The sequence below is a fragment of the Abramis brama genome (assembly GCF_963993115.1).
Source record: "Abramis brama genome assembly, chromosome: 20".
In the NCBI taxonomy this organism is placed as follows: Eukaryota; Metazoa; Chordata; class Actinopteri; order Cypriniformes; family Leuciscidae; genus Abramis; species Abramis brama.
Window position 1 is genome coordinate 20,941,155 of NC_139982.1, and position 16,925 is coordinate 20,958,079.

At 42.3% G+C, this 16,925-nt stretch overlaps 1 protein-coding gene across 1 annotated transcript in view; it reads right to left on the bottom strand.

Moving 5' to 3' along the window:
* LOC311070490 (interferon-induced GTP-binding protein Mx2-like) overlaps positions 1-14,473 on the bottom strand; it is a 28,895-nt gene extending 14,422 nt beyond the window's left edge. The window contains exons 1-2 of the mRNA XM_084094370.1: positions 14,369-14,473; positions 14,166-14,246 (exon numbers count right to left, since the gene is read on the bottom strand). Coding sequence (XP_083950496.1) covers positions 14,166-14,233 — 68 coding nt within the window. The 5' untranslated portion in view covers positions 14,234-14,246; positions 14,369-14,473. The remainder of the gene's footprint in view (positions 1-14,165; positions 14,247-14,368) is intronic.
* Positions 14,474-16,925: the final 2,452 nt, after the last annotated feature.

Consider the following 16,925-nt stretch of genomic DNA (forward strand, 5'->3'; position numbering starts at 1 on the left):
GACCTCTGACCCCTAGGGTCAGTGGCCGCCCAATTTAGAACTTGTGAGTTTGCAGGGAAGCCTCTCCTTGTTTAGATAAGGGCCTGTAAGCAGAAGACCTTGAAAGCATTATAAAGACTCATCTGCCCTCCCTCCCTGGTCGCACTTGTTTCACAGACTGTACTGGTGACTTCTGTGTGGCAACTGGGCCTTCTTGCAAGAATAAAATACTTTTTAATGATCATTTGAATTTCAGAGTGTCTCTTACGCAGGTGATGATTGTTTAATGAATTTTTGCCACAACAATTGGTGTCAGAAGTGGGACTCCATGGCAGTTTCTTCTGGCCCTGAGTAAAGCGGATTGACGACTGATCATCCTGAAGCACAGGCTTTAGTCTTACCTCGCAGAATTGAGAGAGAAGAGCCAACTGCTATCAGGGCCAGGAGGAACTCCACTGGAATCAGAAAGAACCCGGTGGCAACAGAAGCATCTCTGGTAAGAGACAGTAAACAATTTGAATTTCAGAGTGTCTCTTACGCAGGTGATGATTGTTTAATGAATTTTTGGCACAACAATTGGTGTCAAAAGTGGGCAAATTTATTTTCTTTTGGGGATTTTTGAATTTTTATGGGTGAACCATAATGGCTGTATTTGGAAACTGAAACTAGAGCTGTGGTACGAGGAAGGGGAGGCTTTTAAGAAGGGCACGGAAATTGAGACCAAAAAAGTCAAGATATTGTCCGGACCGAAGCCGAGTACTCGTTGTTAGGAAATTAATTCAAGGAGCTGAAATAATTGATCACTGGAACAAAGTTTTTAAAAAGGGCAGGAAATAAAGAGATTTCCAGGCCGAAACAGAGTAACATCCAGAGAAAGACATTGAGAGTAAGCGGAAATTAATTTTCAACCTTCTGAGCTTGGGTGAACAGTCAGTTAGTGCGCGCTAATAAAAGATTAAAATCCACGGGCAATAGTGACAGGAAAAAGGCAGCCATTATGGGAACATCCAACAGCAAATATTGCACACCAGTGTACTGTGCAATGAAGAAAACTATGAGGAAAAGGGCATGTTAGACATAGGAAAGTTGTGCCTGTGCAAAACATGTGTGTAAAAAACTGTGAAGCAACGGTTGAATGTTGGTTTGAATGAAAAGCAAGAAATGAGTGTGAATGAAAAGCAGAGTGAAGTATGTGAAAAGTCTGTGCCCACGGCACCTGAAAGTGTGTGCGTGAAGTAAATGTGGGAATGAGGGAAAAAAGAAATCATGTGAAACAGCAGAGATAAGTGGGACTGAGAAAATAATGATAACATTAAGTTGAATCTGCAGACTAACCATTTGATAGAGGAATACTGTTTCCAACCAGTGCTAATGAAATTGATGGCATTTAGTACAAATTTTATACTTTATGAAGAGTCCTGAAACAAACAGTGAGACAGAAGAGAGTAAACGCTGTAAGCAGCTGTGCTCTGAAGCTTTGACTTCAAAGAAATGTGAAGTTTAGAAAGAAAATGTTTAGTGAAAACCCCTTAGAATATGTTGAGTGATTTTCTTTGCAACTTATGGAAATTAATGTGCTGCCAATAATAATGATGAAGATTATGATTTGGCTTTTGTGATTGAATCCGCCACTGGTGGACTGTAAAAGAATACAGAGAACTGCTTATCAGTGGCTCTGTTTGCATTCCTGATCGGGACACACTGCTTCAAGGGTGTGCAGTAAGTTGGAGCCGTTTTGCAAGCTCAATGATCAAACTATAGGCAAGGTGACAGAGAGGGTTTTGATTATGATCAGCAGGCCATTTAGCCCGTAACTGTAAATGCCCACTCAGAAGGTGTAAAAGAAAGTGGTAATGTGAAAGTGACATGTATTAGTGTGGGTTTGAAAGTGGAACAGTTTGGATGACGATATTGAAGTTTTCATCTGAGAAAGAACTAAGAATATGAATGCAGTGCTAAAGAAAGTGAAAAGAATGTGCGAGTTGATAGATGGAACCTTTGAAAGTTGTGAATTGATGAATACAGGTTGATGTAAAATTAATGACTCCAACAAATGAGTTGCAAAATATTTTAAAAGTACCGGTAACTAAAAGGATGATTGTGTTTTTAATGGAACACTTTAAAAGGGTTTAGATGATATAGAGAGACTAATCTCACAGATTATTTACAATGATAAATGCATAAAATGTATCACAAGCAGAGAGGGCAGCCTCAAAAGTTAGTGTGAATCCTAAAAGAAGATTGAAAAAACTCCAAGATAAAACACTGAAGTCAGGTATTAAATTATGGTAATTGAGAACCTGACAACTAAAATTGAGATGAAATGCGAAACGTTAAGAACTAGAATAATTATTATTCTTACTTTAAGATAAAATAAGCAGAAGCAGTGTTACGGGATTAACAGTTGCTAAATGTAAAATGTGTAGAAAGGCATCTGATTAAACAAACAGCTTGTTAGTGTTTTGGATGTGGAGGAATAGTGTTGACCATGAAAAAACTAGGAGCTGATGTTTTGCTTTCAAAAGATAAGCTTGTGATTGGCTGAAACAGTTTGCTTATCTGAATCTGGTGTGTGCTGTGGCTGAAGCGGCCAGTGCGACAGTGACACGATCTGAGTGGAAATTTGTAATGTCTAAATTCCCTGATGTGGGCAAAAGACAAATATAAAAATTATGTTTATTTGAAAATACATGTACATTCTGGCAAAGATGCCTTACTGCTGGGCTAGAGTTAAAAGATGGTAGATAAAGTTTGATTTTAGAAGTTTATGAGAGATAAGTGTACCAGTCCTAAATGCCTCAGAGTCTCTCTCATTCAATGTCAGCTAAAAGCTGTTATCTGAGCCTGTGTCATAATATAGTAAGGCACATTGTTTTAGTTGAAAACCATAGACATGGATGTTAAAAGAAATCATGCTACAAGGCAGTTCAGATTTCATACATTTAAAGGGAAATTTGTAAATGTTTTAAAAGTAAAACTGAATGACTTTAAAGAAGTCTTAAACGATAGAAGTGACATTTTTGACTAGTTTAGGACCATTAACTTCTTTGTCTGATTTTAGCCTCCACCATGAAACAGGGCTGATGGCTCCGGCTACAGATGTAACAGTACACTGAATGGACGTTGTGATAACTAAATTTACTGAGTGTAAGCTCAGTATTGCGATTTTGCTGATTTGAAGATGTTTAAAAGATTTAAGTGATTAAATACTGTTGTTATTAACCTGTCTCCCTGTGTTAACACTATTAGGCAGTCCAGAGTGCTCTGGTGACTCTTGAATGTGCCTTTCCTAAGCTCCAGAAAACAACTGAGTCTGTTGGGGAAAACTGATATCGTGGTGGGAAAGAGCGGCTACCAGTGTGCACGAAGTGGCTACTCAAGGACGGGTAAGAACCTCTGGCCAGAGGTCAACCTAAGGCAGGGGGTCACGCCGACACTGGCCATCTCCTGAAGGGAGGTGTTTTTATGTGAGAAAGGTATTAGAGTTGAGCGGTGACTGTGAGGCCAGCAGCATCAGCAGAACATTGAGAGGGGAGATGAGCTGTAAGGAGTTACGGCAGTCTGCCCCAGAAAAATGTGAGTTCCTCTATATACCACTTGCAAAAAACCGCATTCATTGTATGGCTTGTTTTTCATTATGACAAGTGTTTGAAACTATGCCAGGGGACAACACCCTGATGAAGATTATAGATAAAGAGCTGATGGGAATGGGCTTTCAAGAGCCAGCTGAGACCGTGAGGTGATTGTCATTATTTGTTGTGGAGACAGTAACAAAAAACTTAATTTATGTCAGGAACATGATGCTGGTTGCCTTATGGGCAAGGGAAAATATTATAGAAGTTGATATTGAAATAATATGTCTGTAAGATAGTTTTAACTCCTGAAGGTCATTAGACATGTTGGTGGCTAAAGAAGAAGACAGCTTTTGTAGATTCAAGAAAAGTCTGGATAAAGGTTAATGGTCAAAGGTTATTGTAATTAATTTATTATTATGTTTTGTCTAAATTACAGTCTTAGGAGGCTGTTGAAAAGATTATTAATGATAGTGAGAGAGACTGCTTGAGTGAAGGAACGGATGGTATTCTGTCAGTCTTTCTGTTATCAGCCTGCTAAAGCAAGCTGAAGCAAAATAATGATAATGAACCAAAACAACCCAGCTGACTTTTCTAAGAGAAAATGAATAATGAACAAACGTGCTTTGAAACTGGTAAAGAGACCATGTAAAATTAGATAAAAGCTACAGGAAAATGAGAAGTTTAAAATCTTATTTAAAATTCAAATATGTTTAGAGTTAAAATCAAAGATATGAATATGAGAAAATGAGCAGTTAATAGTCAGGAATGTGTGTGTGTGTGTGTGTTGGATGGTGACAGGATTGTGTGTTTTATGAGTGTTAATTCATAGTGTGTATATTGTGTCATTGACCTCTGGGATGAGTTTTATCATTACAGATGGGTTAAGGCAAATGACAAATTTTAAAGAAGCAAAAATCTGATGAAAAGACCATACAGAACACGGGGCAAGTTTTAAGTTGATTAGTAATTAAGCTCTATTTGTGGTGTTGGGTTTTATCATTACAGGTGGGTTAAGGCAAATGACAAATTTGAAAGAAATTTGGTCATCAAGCTCTGTAGATTATTGTGAACAAAGGGAGGAGAATGCTGTTTGACTGATACTGACCAAGTCTGTACACCACAACCTGACCTGATAGAAACAATTGATGACTTTGACATTGGAAAATGTTTGTAGATGACTGACTTAAGAGACCAAATAACAGGCCTGAAAAGCAGTGAGACTCAGGGCCGGTGCCCTTCAAATTATTAGATAAGAAGATGAGATTGTGGCTTACGTAATGTTTTGTTTCAGAGGCAGAGAAAGATGTCTGGGGGAAATTTGGCTGAAGGACAACGTTTGGGTTAGTGTTGAAAACTTTGTTTACCCAAACACCATTATGTTAAATTGATGCACGAGTTGTATCATGCATCAAAAGGGGGATGGTAACAATTGCCATACCAAGGGGTTCAAATTTGCTGAATGCAATCAAACAGGTGGGACGATAAATGTTGGGAGGACACTGCGTTTAACTGGGTAAAAGCCATGTAAGAAGTCATTTTTCTCCCTAACAAAATTGCTGTCTGTAAGTGTGCTAATAAGGACTGTTTCAACAGGGAACGCCAGGGCAGATGCGGCAGCGAAGGCCGTGGCAGCACAGCAGACAAAAGAAACTATGTGTACTTTACTATCTGACAATAACCTCGACGTTTGTTTTTCTTTACAGAGGATGCAGACTTTTGATACAGGGCAGACTGTGCCCAGTGAAATAATGGCTATGGATGAACTTGGCTAGCTATCCTGGCCTGGGTTATTATTGTGGCAGAGAGGTGCCACACCTTGCGCAGCACATAACTTAAAACTTTCCTTTTGCAGAATGTCAGGATGGATTGTGTCGAACAGAACTGATTCTGTTCCAAATGTATAAATATTGTTTTGTTAACATGAGCAAAGTGGGTTGAGTGTTTTTTTTCCTTTCAGGTTTTTTCAGTGCCATTCAGTGAGCAGAATTATCTGGTGACAATATGTTTTAGGCTGTTGACTCCACAGGTCACACCAGAAGGGACGACCGGCTAGACGAGCGGTCAATAACAAAATAGCTAGGGTCTGCATTCACAGGTGACAGCAGGCAGGAAATTGTTCATTCGAGTGGAGGTGCGGTCGGGATCTAAGGGAAAATCTTGTAAGGATCGGAGAGTGTGACACCTGGGTCCACGCCTCTCACCCTAGACTACACCAACCAACCTCAGCAACCCCATGCGCCGACGCGGAGGGCAGTGAGGGATCAAGGACGTGCTAGTAACGTACCTCCCTTGCCAGCGGGGGAAAATCCTCTCTACGGCACGCAAAGTGTCATATTGGTGAAGACGGAATGTCCATGGGGCGAACGAGATGGTCAACACACCTGGAGGAGGATGTGGACCAACTAATGGTTTAAGTTTAGCTGAATAATTTGTTTTGTGATGATGTTGATGATTTTATTTGATTAAATCAAACTAGTGCTTAGTATTGATATAGATCTAATGATTTGATTGGTGCAAATGTTTTCAGGAAAAGTGGAAATTCTATTCAATTATGTGAAGTACGGTAATAAGCAGAAAGACAGTCGGCCTGTAATGGAAAAGTCAGAGTTAATTTTTAACAAACACATTGGATAGAATGATAATTTCTGAATATTCTGATAATTTTGTTATTCATGAGGGGATACGAGAAAATTGGAATGTCTGTTCAATTGGCGAAAATGACGTGGATGAACAAAATTAGGCAGATGGTGGAAGTAGTGGAAGCTACAGTAACGTGGTAAATTTGGTGTTTTTCATTTTCCTATTTTCTTACTTTCTAAATTCTTTCTTTCTAAGGACGATGATAATGTGTAAAGAGGGTTAAAAACAGTAGCCATCCGTGTTACGAGGTGGCATACAAGGACAGGGTTTGAATTGAGGGATTTTTTTTATCTACTTTTTTCTTTTCTTTGTGTAATAGTTTTCTGAAATCAACAAGGGGTGTTGAATTGATATGTGTTGAACTGATGTATTGTTTTCCTACTAAATATAACCTACACTATTTCTTGTTTATATTGAGGTGACTGAGGGTCCGATCTATAGTGTTGGGGGTGCAATAACAGTGCTTGTTCACCTAGCCCGGCCTTATATAAACCTTTACTTGCTTGCTACAAAATTAAGGGCCTATCCTTACAAAAACAGCCTAAGCTTATTTCATTTTTAATCCTTTCTTTTCCTACAAGTTTAAAGAAGAGTGATCAGTCATATGAAAATCAGAGATGAAGAGTATAAGTATTATTATGGTTTGATGTGTTTGATTAATCAATTATCAATGAATGATAAAAAGGGGGAATTGTTATGGGAATTTTTGATTTTCCATGATTTACAGTATTGATTTTCATTTACTTTCAGTAAGACATTGAAATGACTCTTTGCTGGACTGTATCTGGTCTGCCAACATATGACTAATGTGTGTGTGTTTTTAAACACTGGGAAACAGGTGAGACGTCAGGAGGAGGCAGATTGAAAAGGGACCTCTGACCCCTAGGGTCAGTGGCCGCCCAATTTAGAACTTGTGAGTTTGCAGGGAAGCCTCTCCTTGTTTAGATAAGGGCCTGTAAGCAGAAGACCTTGAAAGCATTATAAAGACTCATCTGCCCTCCCTCCCTGGTCGCACTTGTTTCACAGACTGTACTGGTGACTTCTGTGTGGCAACTGGGCCTTCTTGCAAGAATAAAATACTTTTTAATGATCATTTGAATTTCAGAGTGTCTCTTACGCAGGTGATGATTGTTTAATGAATTTTTGCCACAACACTTACTTTCATATCCAGATAGTAAAGCGTCACAGGAGATTCGTGAGGTTTGCGTTCGAGAATTCGGTGTACCAATACACGGTGCTTCCGTTTGGACTAGCCCTGGCTCCCTGAACATTTTCGAAATGTGTAGACACGGCACTTTCACCCCTCAGGTCGAGCGGGATGCGCGTCTTGAACTATCTGGACGACTGGCTGGTTCTTGCGCAGTCGAGAGAGACACTGGTCAGCTATGTGGAAGCCCTCCTTCGACACTTGGAGATGCTCGGTTTGAGGGTGAACGTTCAGAAAAGTGTGCTCACACCGAGCCAGACTACCACATTCCTGGGAGTATGCTTGGATTCGGTAAGAATGAGAGCGCGCCTCACCCCCGAGCGAGCGGAGGCTCTGAGTTCTTCTCTCGGTCTCTTCAGACCTGGCAGGCTCGTCCCACTGAAAGAGTTTCAGAGGCTACTGGGACGGATGGCAGCGGCTTCTTCAGTGTGTCATCTGGGGCTGCTGCATATGAGACCGCTTCAGCACTGGCTGAAAGCGCGCGGCCCCCCGAGTGCGTGGTATTCCGGCCACAAGCGCATTATGGTCACTCGCGGATGCGCCCGCGCCCTGGCCCCGTGGAAGAACCCGGATCTTTTCAGCCTAGGTGTTCCTATCGGCTTAGTGGCACGGCGCGTGGAGGTCCTGACGGACGCTTCGTCCACCGGATGGGGAGCGGTCTGCTTGGGCAAGCCTGCCTTGGGTCGGTGGTCAGAGAAGCAAATGGAGTGGCACATAAATCGCTTAGAGCTGAAAGCGGTCTCTCTAGCTCTCAAAGCTTTCCGGTCTCGGCTGAAGCAGCGGCATGTGTTGATTCGGACCGACAACACTTCCCTGGTCTCGTACATAAATCGTCAAGGCGGTGTACATTCCAGAGCCCTATTCAAGCAGGCAGAATCCCTTCTGCTGTGGGCAGACCGGTTTTTCCTCTCGGTGAGAGCGGCTCACATCCCCGGTGTTCTAAATCGTGAGGCGGATATGCTCTCGAGGAGCGGGATTCCTCAAGGGGAATGGAGGCTTCACCCCGGGACGGTTCAGCTGATATGGAATCGTTTCGGCAGAGCGGAGGTCGACCTCTTTGCAACAAGCGAGAACACGCATTGTCAGATGTTCTTCTCGCTGTCCCGTTCCCCCCGGGAGATGGACGCGCTAACAGCGCGATGGCCGAAAGTCTGTCTCTATGCCTTTCCACCGGTAAAAATTTTGCCCATGGTGTTGTGCAAAATCAGGGAGGAGAAGGCGGCGGTGACTCTGGTAGCCCCGTACTGGCCGAATCAGCCTTGGTTCGCGGATTTGATAGAGTTACTGGCAGGGCAGCCATGGGAGATTCCGCTCAGGAAGGACTTGCTGTCTCAGGCGAGCGGATCGATCTGGCATCCCAGCCCCGGGCTGTGGAGCTTACATGTGTGGCCGCTGCAGGGTCGCTGAGCAGGCTGGATGCGCTGCATTCGCGAGTTTAGAATACCATCGCGGAAGCGCAAGCCCTGTCCACTAGGTGCCTGTATGCTCTGAAATGGGGTGTTTTCTCAAAATGGTGTCAGGATGTCGATATAGACCCAGCGAGCTGCTCTGTGTCGGATATTCTACGCTTCCTTCAGTACAGGATGGATGACAGTTGGGGATTTACAGGCTTTCTCTGTAAGTGAAGATTGTATTCGCTTTGGACCGGGAAACTGTAATGTGACGCTCAGACCGAGGCCGGGTTACGTCCCTAAGTCGCTCAATACCCCGTTCAGAGCGCAGATTGTTTCTCTGCCTGCCCTGTCCGCTGAGCCATCAACCTCTCAGGGTTCGGATGCTCAGAGTGCTATTTGCCCAGTCAGAGCGCTCCGGGAATACATTTCTCGCTCGGCCGCTTTTCGTCGATCGGACCAGCTATTTGTGTGCTTTGGTGGGCGCAATAAGGGATGGGGGGTCTCTAAACAGAGGCTTGCTCACTGGATTGTGGACGCTATTGTTTTGGCTTATGAATGCCTGGGGCAGGAATGCCCCCTTAACGTCAAGGCCCATTCGACTAGGGCGATCGCCTCCTCGTGGGCCTGGACTAAGGGTATGTCTATTCAGGATTTATGTCTTGCGGCTGACTGGTCTTCTCAGAACACGTTTGCCAGGTTTTACAAGTTGGATTTGCCCTCTGTAGCGTCTCGAGTGCTTTCGGTGAGTTGATTGCATTACACAGCATTGAGAGAGCTGCTCTGCGCTTTGCTCATGAGTTGTTCTATGTGCTATTTGTGTGTGTTTTAGACTGAGTCACCGCAATGCGTTGGCCTTCTCTTACTGTTGTAGCCCTGTTGCTCTAAAACAGTGCTAACTTCCCCCGGTTATACTGCTCGGGATATGCAAATTCTGGCAGTGTTTTGTGAGCTTGTGATTGGTTCCTTTGGACCTATCAGAGGTTAGAGGTTCGCTATTGGTCAATCTCGGCCTATCAGACGCTTGCATACTGGGGCGGGGGGCGGTCTTGGTATTGGGTTCTGTTGTCAGTGGTTTGTTATGCTGCCACAGCGGGATTCTATACAGTTCCCATATACGACATCCGTAATGTCGAAGTTCCGTAGCCTTGATAGGGAACGTCTCCGGTTACTTTCGTAACCTCGGTTCCCTGAAAGGCAAGGAACGAGACATTACGCTCGCCGCCGTGTACGCTTGATTTTAGCGTTTTTGTTCGATTCTGAATGGAATTGACGCTGCACTTGCTTTATACTGCAACGGGGTTCAGTATTTGCATATTTTGCGTCAATTGGCCAGCTCTGCTGGCGTTAGCCTATAAGATTTCAGCGGAAGTGAAGGATGAGAGGAGTTCCCATATACGACATCCGTAATGTCTCGTTCCTTGCCTTTCAGGGAACCGAGGTTACGAAAGTAACCGGAGACGTTTTTTTGTTTCTGAGTCCATCGACCGAGCGCATACAACTTTAATGCCACTCCCAGTCCCAGTAGTGTGAACATTCTGCCGCGACCCTCTGTGCAAATATTTCGGGCGACGTAGAAGTCGAAACGATTTCAGGGTCTTTTGAACACAGACATCAGGAAGTAAATGATGTTCCACCAAGAGAAGTTCAGTGAAAGAGTACCTTATCATAATGAAATCCAAATGTTGAAGGACCCGCTCTCCACGAAGCCCAGACAGGGTCGAAATGATGATGACGATAGATAGCAGGGAAATTCTCATGATAGAAACAGAGAGATCCGATTTGAGTTTCTTGAAGTAGAATCCAGAGTTTTTTCCGTCCGTTAGAATCCAGAGTCACACAGCAGCGCAGATAGCAGCACAGACAACAGTCACGCGCAGCGTTCCCGGTTGACAGGATCTGCGTTCCCACGGTCTGCGTTCCCAGTGTTAAACCCGATCAAACAATAGAGGAACGCACTGAAAGACTCCACAATAGAACTCCAGTGTCATTAGAAGCAGTGTAAAAACACACCAACTAATATGTGTAGTATACTATTCACGAATAAATAGTTAAAATATTCATTTAAAAAAGTAAAATAAAACGGACAGAGAAGCGGCAGCCAACATGCGCCAGTGTACTCTCCACCGGAAATGCACACCATTTTGTACAGTAGATGGCGGTAATACTCCCAAGGAGTGAGCAGCCAGTAACAAGCATAGACAGTATATAAACGGTAACAAGTAGTAGTAGAAGATCTCAGTTTTCGCGCATGCGCCCTGGCGCTCCCGTGAACTCTTGTCAGAGGCCCACATTGAAGAATTATTCGTTATTTTTGTTGTTTTTCCGCACAAAAAGTATTGTCGTCGCATGATAAACTTAATGTAGAGCCACTGTAGTCACTTGGACTATTTTAACGATGTTTTTAATAACTATTCTGGGCCGGCGAGTTTCGGTCCCTCTGAAAGCCTATGGAGTAGTGAGACAGCTGTCAGATTTCATCAAAAATATCTTAATTTGTGATCCGAAGATGAACAAAAGACTTACATGGTTGGAACAACATGAGGGTGAGTAATTACTGACAGAATTTTCATTTTTGGGTGAACTAACCCTTTAACTGAGTGTACGGGTCGGCCAATCTGGTTCCGTCCGTTAAAATTTACTTTTGCAAATAACAATCGCGGTCCTGGACAGTGAGTGACCTTGCACATTAAAATAAAATTGGATTTTCTCCAGTCATTGTTAAAAAACAAGCTAACAAAACTGGCAAACTAACGTTAGTGAAGCGGCCAGAGGGATCTTTCTGCCTCCAGCTAAGCCCCGCCCACACAAATACATCACCATGTTTACCAACTGTAAAAGGGTCTATATAATAAAAAGAAAATACTGATTAAACTAAATACAATATGTGCTAGCAAAGATAACTTGGCTGTATAAGTTTTTTTTTTTTTTGGTCATTTTTCTTCTACATTGTTTGAAAGGTAAGATATAGGCTATCATATAATATCATATCATATGTCTTTTATTAGAAATACATATTGCATAAAAAACGTCCGGTAGCAAAAAAAAAACCCAAAAAAAACAACAACAACGTCTGAATGCAGATCAACGATGTGTGAGATGAGAATTATATAGTTATATATAAAAAAATAAATTAACATTACCTTGTTTTAATAGCGCTTTATATATCAATATAGCTATATATAAAATATTGTGCGCAATCTGTCACGCCCACTGGAGCCTCATCAATAGGCTACATCACGCATGCGCTGAACACATCTGAAGTAAACTAACCCTGGAACAGAACCTGCTCCGAAGCAGGTTATGTTCAGAGGGTATGCTATGGCTACTTACATACCTTGAAAGTTACATCCGTTTTTGGAACCGAAAGTTGAGGTTATCCATTTACTTATACCCTTAAACATACACGGGTAGGCTATGTCACAACCTGCTTTCTGGGAAAAAAAACCCAGGACAACTAATTTTGTTATTTTTAAGGGGTCACAGATCCAGACAGATCCTGTTGGTTACCGGTAAATGCACATTTAAAAAGTACTAGTACCTATTAATATCTTTGGTCTAAAAAGTTACTAGTAACTAAAATATAAGTACTAATTCAAATTTTTCTTAAGTATAATTAAATGCTAGACTATTGGAATAAGTACTAGTTCTAATAAATAAGAACTAGTAGCCTATCTAATTAATATGTAGTATCTTTAAAAAGGTACTAGTACCTAAAGAATAAGCACTAGTAGCTAATGAGTAAGTAGCTAATGGAAGATACTAGTGTCTAAAAAATAAGTAGGCCTACTAGTAGCATGAAAATAGATACATTAATAGGTATATTATTAGGGGTGGGAATCTTTTACCCTCTCACGATTCAATTCGATTCAAAATCGATTTTCGATTCAAAAAAAATTTCGATTCAAAACAATTCGATTTTATTCATAATGATTTCTAATCAGGTTTCTGATCATGATCTACTCTCATCTGCTTTGCTATACAGAATGACAAACGGAGACATTAAAGTGTCTTTTTCACATTTATTAAGATTTATTTATTTGTGAAACTTTATTATTTCACAATTCTCAGGGAAGTGCCTTTTATCAAAAACATTGTCTGGTTCTCAATTGCTACTCATTAGTAGCTAGCTATAAAATAAGTTGGAACAAAAATAAAGTGCTTCTTCATAATACAAAATGGTTGAAAATTAGGGGTGGGAATATCTAGGCACCTCACGATTCGATTTGATTATGATTCAGAGGGTACCGATTATCGATTATTAACGATTATTTAAAAAAATTACTACTTGGTACTTTTAAAGCAAAGTATTTATGATGACCCATAACAAACTTACTTCCAATACTTCCTATATTAATTTTATTAATAAAACAAATGGAAGTGATTTGGCAAGTCAACTGTAAGGTTACATTTGCCAGCATATGTCCCAACATTGCTGAGAACCAACAGGAAAATAAATGTGTGCCTGTACTAGCAGCATACTTGTAGTAAATTAATACAAACTTCAGCATATTCTGAATCTCTAGCATTTAATAATAGACTTCTAACCAACATCCTCTTATTTCCAATGAGCAATAATCCTTCAGACAAAAAAAAAAAACATTTTGCTGTAGCAAATTAACAAACAGTTTTCGTTCAAAAATATAGAATTATGTACCAGAAGCTATCATAACGTATAATGCTTGTGGATATTCTGAATAATTAGTAACATACAAAGTCGCTCTTGACTTATACACAACTAAATAATAAAGAGTTATGACTTGAAATTTTTGCTGTATACCACAATCAAAAACAGCTTATACAAAGAAAGTGAATGAACATCTGTAGAGAGTAACTTACATTCAAAATGTAACTTTTTGTGAGTGGCATTGCACATATTGCATACAGATCGGTTTACACAGCATATTGATGTGAAAACTAAACAATACAGAAATTAGCTCTCATACAAAAAAAATACTAAATAGATCACAATGAAATTGCCAATTTTCCAATTTCCATACGTTAGCTTTTAACGAAGAGGGTGCCGTTCGGATTTGGCGCTCAGCCATCATGCGTCTGTTATGTGCGCGTCTCTGTTATGTGCACGCCACAGACTGTCCGCGCACTGCACGTCCGCTTCAGAGTTCCGCCTTTTGCATTCCGTCAATGTTACGTTATTAGATTTTTTATTTTTATTTTTATTTTTTAGAAAATCGATTTTTGACATTTGTGAATCGATTCAGAATCGTCCACGTCCCGCATCGCGATTCATCTAAGAATCGATTTTTTTAAACGCTTCCTACTGGAAAACAAAACAGATTGCAGGCATTTTTTCCTAACCTGCTTCAATGTAATTTTCAACTAATGATGAATTCACAAATTCGTTTTTCTTACCATGGTAAGATAGAACAGCCTTCCAGCTGACTCATGCTACCTTCTTTAGCCTCAGCTCTAGTGGACATCTGGTGACAATTCCTATAGCAAACACAGTTCAGTTAGCAATGACAGTTAATTAATAACAAAAACTGGTACTGACAAAAGATATCACTCTTATTATTTGTATTCAATTTTGAATATATATGAATATCAGCTCTCACCGCTTCCTCTTGGTAATTCAACTCCAGACAGCGCTTCCAACACAGAGCTTTTCCCAGAACTCTGATCTCCGATCACTGCAATAGTCGGTAATGCCAAGTCCTTGTGAATGCCAACAGACCGCAGAGTGTCAATCAGATCAATGTATGGACGAATACTCTCTTCTAAAAGACTGTGAACTTCTCCTTTCATTTTCTGACTGTAAATATAAAAATGTACATTTTATTTCTAAAATCCCACTGATTGCACTGTATTATTTTCTTATTTATTTAGCCTTTTTACTTTTTTGATTTGCTATAATTAAACTGTGTATAAATGATCAATTGTTTTTTTTTTTACTCCAGCGCACATAGCCTACTAAAAAATAAACTGGCCTATAAAAGCATTTAAAATATACATCTCAAAGGTAATTGATGAGATAAACATTGTAAGTTACATTATTACATTAGTTACATTATTAACCTTTAATTTTGATAACGCTGAACGCTGAAATGAGCACTTCTGTTTGAAAATAAATATAACGTTACCTTGTCTTGAAACAAAAAAGTTTTTAATGCCTCTCAAATATGTTAGTTTTTATCCAAACACAGTGTTTGTGGCAATGCTAAATAGAAACCAAATCCTGTGTGTCTCATGTAGACTGAATTTATAGTGTAGCGGTATGGAATTATTCTTATGCCAATACTAATGAACATAACTTTTCAAGAAACTAATGAAAATATAAATTGAAACTTAATAAAATATATTTGAAACTGAAAAAGAATAAATCGCAGGCAAATTTTTTGACTTCGTTTTTAATACACTGCATGTTTTGCTAACTATTTCTCATATTTCAATCGCTGATCTGAACTTACAAATGCGCTTCCAGAGTTCCCTTTCGAGAGTACTCTCGTGTTGCGTAAGCCTTAGCTTACGCTACGGCAAAGCCCCTTTTCTCGAGATTGAAGCCAAAATTATCCTATAATTTGTAATAATTTAAAACGCACTTGCTGCAGCAGCAGACCTAAGCGAGGCGGCTTAGCGCGCTTATTGGCTGCTCTGCGGCAACTGCTGCAACCTATGGATAGGCAGCGGTGACGTACTGACCAATGAGGGCGCTTCACGCTCTTTGCACGGGTGTGGCCGAGGCTATATAAACCGCACCCTACCATCGGTGCTTTCATTTCATCTCCTTTCAGCGTAGGATTTTTCGCTGACTCTGGAAGAAGCCTTGCGCTGTCAGCACTTCAGCGGGACGAGCCACTGCACTGCAGGACTGAAGAAGCCGGCTTGGATACCTCCTACGCCGCCTTCAGCCACCGTCTCAGCTGCGCTATCCGGCGCGCATATATCCTTTAAAGCTTTTCTCCTAAAAGAGCAAATTTGCGGGCGTTGTTTCAAATGCCCCGCCTCAACTGCGGCTCGTGCCGAGCCCCCCTCATGGCTGGAGAATGCCACATCCTTTGCGTCTCCTGCCTGGGAAAGGACCACGCCGACATCGCGCTCTCTAAAGGCGGCTGCCCGGAGTGTGATGTGATGGACTTACCGATCCTGCGGGCTCCCAGAGAGCACCGGAAGCCTCAGTGACTCGCGAGCTCACGCCGGTTGGATCCCCGCGTGCCTCGCCCACTGATTCACCCTCACCGGTCTTGTTTATGGATGGCCAGCGCCTGGCGGTTTCCACGGCCTTTCCCATCACTTTCAGTGGACCAGATGGTGATGAGGCCGACGACGACAGCTGCTCTCTCGCCGCCTCGGGTAGTGGGGAATGGTCGGGCTCCATTCCGGACCCAGCCCCCTCAACCCAGGCCAGTACCAGCGGGGTAAGAGCCAGTACGGATGCTGAACTCATCCGCGTGTTGACTAAGGCCGTGGAGGATCTCGGCCTCAAGTGGTCTACACCCGCCGACCAACACGCAACAGGCTCGACGAGTGGTTTCTGCAAGGACGTCGCCAGGCCCCTCAGCAAAGGCCCTCCCTATTCCTGCCGGAACTCCATGACGAACTCACTAAATCATGGAAGGCTCCGTATTCCGCCAGGCTGAAAACCACTGTTTCCTCAGCGCTCTCCGTTGTCGACGGCGCTCAGGAAAAGGGCTACCAGCATCTTCCCCCCCATCGAAGAGGCTGTCTCCACGCACCTTTGCCCGCCCTCCACCGGATGGCAGTCTAAGGCCGCTCACCCCTCTGAAGCCTGCCGGACTACCTCAGCCCTCACCAGTCACGCCTAAGCCACCGCCGGTCAAGCTGCATCAGCACTCCACACGATGGCGGTGCTTCAAGTGTTTCAGGCCAACCCTCTCCGCACACTGGACGAGGTTAGCCCGAACCAAGAGGCGTGCAGAGACCCGAGAAGCGCTACTGACTTAGCCCTGCGAGCTACAAAGACCACCGCTCAGGCTATCGGTAGGAATATGGCAGTCCTGACTGTTTTGGAGCGACATCTGTGGCTAACGCTAACAGATATGAAGGACTCGGACAGGGCTTCCTTTCTGGACTCGCCCATCTCGCCATCCGGTCTGTTTGGCCCGTCTGTCAAGGGCTTTGCTGAACGCTTCTCCGAGGCACAGAAAGCGCCAC